The 7,591-nt window shown below is 34.2% G+C and overlaps 1 protein-coding gene across 1 annotated transcript in view; it reads left to right on the top strand.

Annotated features, from left to right (window-relative positions):
• The window catches only part of LOC150086688 (clotting factor C-like), a 163,237-nt gene that overhangs the window by 112,572 nt on the left and 43,074 nt on the right, over positions 1-7,591 (top strand). Inside the window, exon 11 of the mRNA XM_090372690.1 lies at positions 4,696-4,863. Within this exon, the coding sequence (XP_090228816.1) occupies positions 4,696-4,863 (168 nt within the window). The remainder of the gene's footprint in view (positions 1-4,695; positions 4,864-7,591) is intronic.

The following is a 7,591-nucleotide window of genomic DNA, read 5'->3' as shown; positions in this document are numbered from 1 at the left end:
TAATAAATAAATAAAAAAAATTATAATAAAATAAAAATAAAATAGAATAAAATGCATATTTAGTTAGAGTAGGGGTGAAGACTGAGGAAGGGGGGGACAGATAGAAATATGGGGATGATAGGGAAGGCAACCCCAGAAAGGTCAGTGGAGACTGGCCCCACCAGGAGAAAAAAAGGGTGTAGCAGGGTGGGGGAGGAGACAGAAACCCATCCCCTCCCTCTCCCTACCAGGGGAGGGGGTATTAAAGTGAACCAAGTTAGGGTACATGGTTCGGAATGCTAGTTGGCCAAGAAAAGAAGTTGACATCTAATGGCATGCCGGTGGCGTTGTCAGTCTTTATCTAGGAGATTGTCTTATTGGTCACATCCATGAGAGACAAGTCCAGAAGAATAAGAACCTTTTGTCTTTCTTAGATTGTCTTAATTTGTGGGTTGTCTCTATTCAAAGGTAGTTATTTGGTAGTTATCTTTGGTGGGTGACATTTTGGAGAATGTATAGTAGTTCACACCAATGATGGTAATGCTAGTTAAGTTTAGCTGCCTGGTTCCAGTACCATCAGGGTCCCTGGGTTCATTTAGTAGAGGGTTATCATGTTGCTGCAATTAGTTGTCTTCTCCTCAAGAAAAGCTGCTGTGCATAGTTGGTGAGAGCTTGATACTCTTCCTTAGTATCCAGTAAGTGGTTTTCTTTGCCTTTTGGTATATAAGTCAACCTTGTGATAAGCTGGCAGCGGAGGTCATCATAGAGGGGGCACTCGTGCATAAGGTGATCCCAGTCCTCAATTCCTCCACAGGCGCATGTTGAGTCCTCTTCTAGGCCAAAGGTTGTTAGTTTTGCCTTTATTGAACCATGGCCAGTAAGCAAATACGTGGCATACAGGCCTGGAGAAAACCATAATGGGGAGTTTGGATAGATTCTGCTAACATCTGGGATGAATCTCCTGGTGATTTCCCCCTTGGTTGAATTTGTCCAGCGAACTGTCTACCGACTCTAAATGTGCAACACTCCACGTTAGCCATATTCAAAACTATGCTGACTTCCTACCGATATTATTATTATTCTTAGCCATATGGTTGCAAGGAAGTCTGAGGCTTATGCTGCACCAGGCAAAAAAAAAAAAAAAAGTTCTGAATTACCCTGAGAGAGAGAGAGAGGAATCACCAAGAAAGAAGAGAAGAATGATGATATCCAGCTCAGGACCCTGGGTGTGCCAAGCCCATACTCACTAGATGTGAGCCCCTGCGGGTATACAGATGGTTCCAAATCTCATTCAACTGTTGCAGCGGCAGCAGTGTTTCCCTCTGTTATCCATATCAGCTTCTCTTCCACTTGTGTACAGCAGCTTTTCAGAAGAACTATATGCAATACAATTAGCTCCGGAAAATTTTACTTTTCACCCATCTGCAAAATATTTAGTTTACATAGACTCTCTCAGTTCAGTTAGAGCAATGCAGAATCCCTCTCATAAGGATCACCCTGTTTTAAATCAAATCAGGACTTTGCTGTTGAAAATTGAAGATTGTCAGCAACTAGTGAACTTTTGCTGGATTCCAGCACATTCAGGCATTAAAGGGAATGAACTGGCTGATATTTCTGCAAAATATCCATCAACTTTAGACTTAACCTCTGTCTTCATACCAGCTTCTCATTATAATATCATAATTCAAGCAGCATACCACGTACAGTGGACAGAGCTATGGCATAAACAAACAAATAATAAACTCTTCCAATTGAAACAAGACTCAGAATTTTGGCATTCAGACAGTTCGGCGAGAAGAAGTGGTACTTGCACAGATTAGAATAGGCCATGCTCATCTGACTCACCTCCATCTACTCACAGGCGATGATTCACCTCAGTGTTCATGCTGCTCAGAACATCTAACAGTCAAACATATTTTAATTGACTGTCCACATTATCAACAACATCGAACTTCGATATTTCTTTCTCTGGCTAATCTCCGAGAATCAATGACATTAAATCGATGACATTGGAGAGGAGGCAGATATTAATGAACTTTACTGTTTTTTTGAAACAAATTGAATTTATGATCGAATATGAATAGTTTCTGAGCTTAAATGAAATTGAGCTTGCTTCATATTAATTATTTTATAACATTCCTATGAAAATGGCACCATAGCCACAGCAGCTTGTGTGCCATTAAACACCCATACGACACAGTAATAGTGGACAAAAAAAAATAAAACTACTACTTTTTTTTTTTTTTTTTTTTTTTTTTTTTTTTTACGAACATTCATGGTACTTTCACATATGAAATATAAAAAACTTTATATGTACCTGTTCTCTTTTCAGGGCAGACTGGTCCAGATGGCCAGGCAATGATCACTGCCAGATAAACAGCAAATTTGAGTAATTGACTAATTGCCATGACATGATAAGTGATCCAGATGGGGCTAAAATTGTTGGTAGCTGCTGCGACCAAAATCAGCCACCCTGGCACTGGTCTTGTTCCCTGGCCATCCATTAAAAATTTTATAGCAGAATTACACTGAGGGTAGTGGAAGATTAAAAAGACCTGAGGTTAATTGTGCAGTCGGATACAAAGTTCTCTGAGCAGTGCAGACAGACTGCCAGTAAAGCTCATGGGGTTTTATCAATGATATAGAGGAATTTTTATAGCAGGGATAAGAAGGTGATTATCCCATTGTTTAAGGCAATGGTCAGGCCATATTATTATTATTAGCCATATAGTGCAAGGAAGCCTGAGGCTTATGCTGCACAAACCAAAAAAATTTCTAAGTTACCCAGAGAAACACACAGAGAGAGAGAGAGAGAGAGAGAGAGAGTCAGAAGTAGAAGGGAATTGCCAAGAAAGAGAAGAATGATGATATCCAGCTCAGGACCCTGGGTATGCCAAGCCCATAGTCACCAGATGTGAGTCCCTGGGGTTAAATATCTTTAGTACTGCATACAGATATAGAGGCCTCATTTTAGGAAGGATGTAGAGCTGCTGGAATGAGTACAGAGAAGGGCAACAAGATTTGTGAGAAGTAAAAACGGGTGCTCTTACCAAAAATGGCTTCACTTCTGCAAATTGCAGTGTCTGGAGACTAGGCACCTGCAAGGTGATCTGATTGAAGTGTTTAAGGCTTTGAATGGATTGAGCAAGCTTAATGCTGATGGGATTTTTCCTCTTGTTCAGACTACAAACACAAGCGGGCACAAATTCAATTTGAGGAAGGATGGTTGCAGAATAGATGTGCAGAAGTTTGCCTTTAGTCAGCGGGCAGATGAGCAGGAGTTAAAAAATCTTATTATTCTTCTATTTGATGTTCTCTTGAATGCCTCATTGCTTTATTTTTTTTGTTATTACTATATTTTCCTTTCCAGCATGGATAAGTTTAGTTATTATTAGCTGTTTTTTTTTTTCCTTTTTTAATCAAATACACTAGGAACTCATCATTGATAATTTTGTCATTCGTATTTTGGTCATTTGTGGAAGAACCCAACCCCACCTTTGCCATAGGCTTTTTAAGCTTGTTGATCACACACACACACCATAACATGGATGAAAATCACTGTAGCATATTATATACACACCATTTACATTTTATATTGTAAAAATAATTTTTTTCTGTGTATTGTAAATTGAATAGTTTTTTCTTATGCTACAATACTTACAAATATGATTAACCCTTTCAAGACTAATTGACTAATTGCCATGACATGATAAGTGATCCAGATGGGGCTAAAATTGTTGGTAGCTTCTGCAACCAAAATCAGCCACCCTGGCACTGGTCTTGTTCCCTGGCCATCCCTTAAAAAATTTTATAGCAGAATTACACTGAGGGTAGTGGAAGATTAAAAAGACCTTTAGCAGACTTCAGGATCTTTAGCAGACTTCATGTCAGACTGTATACAATTATCCCTTTTTTTCATTTACCACTACCTTAAGTTTTGTACCACGCAAATGGTATATTATTCTGGGATTATTGCTATCCAAATTTGGTACCTGTATATATATCTGTGTTTAAAACTCAACTGCTACTTTTAAACCTGCTACAGGAAAAAGCAGCTCATGCTTGGCTGCCAAATGTCACAGGAACCCTGAAAAGAAGAGGGATGAATGATTGAATGATTTTTCATAATTATTACGAGTTTAAAATTTAGTTCAACATGGAAATACATAAGAATTTATTTTATTTTATTTTTTTCATTGGAAAATTTTAATTAAATGTCAGAGTTTTGTGCAATGAGTATCCCTACTCATTGCACAAATTTAAATTTAGCAGTATTTAATACTACATTTCTATTTTGTCGTACCAACCTATTTTTGAAACTTTAAGCATAATTAATATTTGTTTCATTACATCTATTGAATGCATTCAATACTTTTTTCATTTAAAAAAAGTTGAATTATTATTAAGAAATAACAAAATAAGTATTGCAATATTCTGATAAAAGATCAAATATTAGTAGTATAAGCACAATTCAAAATATAAATACTTTTCTAAAAACTTAAGGTTAAAATTTGTCTCCTGACAAGTGACACCATGCCACTCATGTTATAAAATGGAGATATATTACTGCCAGGTTAACAAACATTTAAAGTTATGCTGCAGCAGTGTACTTCAAGCTTTGTTCTATTTTTGTTTTGTTAATTTACTTTTAATGAAACAGTATGACTGTTTGATTTTTCAAGTTTTAACTTTATCATTTTTATTTTATTTCTTTAGAGTGTCCATCTGGATGGTTGAGAATTAAAGACTTGTGTGTATATATTGCTACTAAGCAGAAAGCATGGGAAAAAGCTAAAAATACCTGTAACAATCTTGGTTCATCCCTTGCATCATTAAATCCTGAAGTTCTTGAGGAGACATTAACATCTCTCTTGCAACAGAAAGGTACAAACACTGATCCACTCTAGTTATATACTGCAGAAAACTGGAAAATTGTAGGAGTCCTTTGATAATATCAGACATATGATAAAATCATTGCTATTTCAAAAATATCCAATGTAAAATGATAAAAATTCTCACAAAATAAATGCTTGTTACCAAGTAAATATTTTTATTGTTATTAATGCTGTCCTTCCATTAGGGCTCTTCACTTAGAATTTTTCTTTAACTTCTTCCTTTTTACTCTTCCTTGAAGAAGTAAAAAGAAGGAAGAAATATTGAGATATTTCATATTGTAGATTATATAAAACAATTACACTGGTGGAAAAATTAAGGCAACACATTGTTTTTTTGTCAATATTTTAACTTTAATGATAAATTGGAAAGTGAAAATACATTGCTATATGTTATTTTACTTGCACATTCTGACAGCCAACTGAAATTCATCTGCCTTGCTTTATACGTAAAATTCAAGATGTAAAATTAGTTAGTGAAGCTTATATATAAAAAAAAAAAAAGAAGCAGTATCAGCAAGAATTGCATGTAATTTCAATGTTGTCTAATGTCTGGGACAAATTGCATTGTCTTTATTCTTTTTACTTTAATTTTTTGATTTTTACTAAAACAAACTTCACAGAAATTAATATATTACAAAATACTTCATACAATATATCAAGTATAAAAAACAATTTATATGAAATAAAATATATGAATATATAAATTACTAATAAATCATATTAAATTAAAATTTATTAAATCTATTCAATTATTAAATTTTATTAAATTATTAAATTAATTTATTAATAATTTCTTACAATTCACAATTTTACAAAATATATATGCTGTTGAAAAAATATGTATGGTCTCTGTTTCAGAGTAGTAGTAATTCACTTCAGCACAGGCTCCACGAGATGATAACATTCTTGCTAGTTCTAGTTGTCTCTCTGTCTGTCTCTCCCGCTTTCTCTCCCTCCCTCTCATACACACACAGTTTAAATGCATGCTTATTTTTTATAATTAGCAGCTAGATTAGAATCATTTGAACATGTATAATAGAGCCTGTACATAGCACTCTTCATTTTCCTACTTGTTAAAAGTGAAAAAAAAACACTTTACAGATTAGATTTTTTCCCTTTCCCTTATAAAAAGCATTCATCAGATGAAATGAACAATTCACTATGTTAATGTTAAATTTTAACTGTTTTAGTGCAACTAAAACTGTTATTATTAAAATGATCACTAAATCCAATGTCTTTACAATAGCAAGGTTGGAAATGAAAAGTTGCACTAAAATATCATGGTTTATATGAAGATAACAAATAGTTACTTATTTTGTGAAGTGAACAGCAAAACTGCATACTTCATTCATTTGGAATCAGTTTAAGTTATCAAAAAGTTTAACCCCAAGTATTGCTACTCTACCGGTCATGAACTGCAGTATGATCAACTGCAAAGGATAACTTTAATTAAACTCTGTTCACTCTAATTGGTCAGTTTCCAATGTGTTACTGTATTGTGTAGCAACTGACCAGTGCGAGCTTTACTCAGTGACATACTTTTTTAAGTCAGGATTAAAATTAAGATGAACAGAGTATAGACAATATCGCAGATTTAAAACAGTTTTTTGAGCATATTAATAAGTATCTGAAAAACAATCAAAATAATTGACTCAATGGTACAAGCAAAACACAAAGTAAAGGAATTTATTTTACAGTAAGTGCTGAAAGAATTCTTAAAGATTAGAAACAGATATATTTACTTTCCTTTTCATACTGATCCAATTATGAAGTTGAAGGAATATAAAAGTTATTCTGTGACTGAAACATATCAAATATGGGAAATATTATTTATAATAAACTGGTAAACTCAAAAATATTATTTATAATATATTGTTAAATTCAAAAATATTATTTACAATTAAAATTACTTTTCATATTTCAAAACTATGGTATTAAAATAATATAGTGCATATTATAAATAAAAATATGTATATGTGGATCCTTTTGACAGATGTATCTTGTCTTTATCAACCTGAAAACTAAACTGGCGGTAGTCCCTTGATTAGCAAAACTTCACATGGTTTACATATGGTGCCTTGCTGTTTAATGATAGCAGTACATGATTTACATGTGGTTTCTATGTGCATAATTTTCATGTGGTTTCTATGTGCATGATTTTCATGTGGTTTCTATGTGCATGATTTTCACGTGGTTTCTATGTGCGTGATTTTCATGTGATCTTTATGTGCGTGATTTTCATGTGATCTTTATGTGCGTGATTTTCATGTGATCTTTATGTGCGTGATTTTTATGTGATCTTTATGTGGCATGATTTGAAACAGTTCATTGGGCAAGTAAGCAACTATGCCATACATCGTCCAGGATTTATTTTCCCTCCAGCATTATAAATTGCACAATAACAAGGATTCAAAGACAGCACAGATTCTAACATCCCCCCCCCCAACTTTATCAGTGTTGGGCTTTATATGGAGTACCATAAGCTAACAGTGGTATTACCAGTCATTCCTAATATCTATTACGTTAGCTTTACAGGGATGCTGAGATTATGGATATACTGATAATGATACACAATGTTCCAACAACTCATAGCCTTAGTTGTTTTGGTACAAAAATAAACAAACAAACCTTTCTACATAGATATTAGGTCTCATGAATGAGAGACCATAAAGGGAAAGGGGAGGAGGAGGCTGATATTACTAATCCATTGGTTTAGA

Source organism: Mastigoproctus giganteus, chromosome 4 (assembly GCF_048544385.1).
Source record: "Mastigoproctus giganteus isolate SK-2022 chromosome 4, ASM4854438v1, whole genome shotgun sequence".
Taxonomy (NCBI): domain Eukaryota; kingdom Metazoa; phylum Arthropoda; class Arachnida; order Uropygi; family Thelyphonidae; genus Mastigoproctus; species Mastigoproctus giganteus.
Note: the sequence above shows the minus strand (reverse complement) of the source record. Positions and strands in the feature narration are given on the sequence as shown.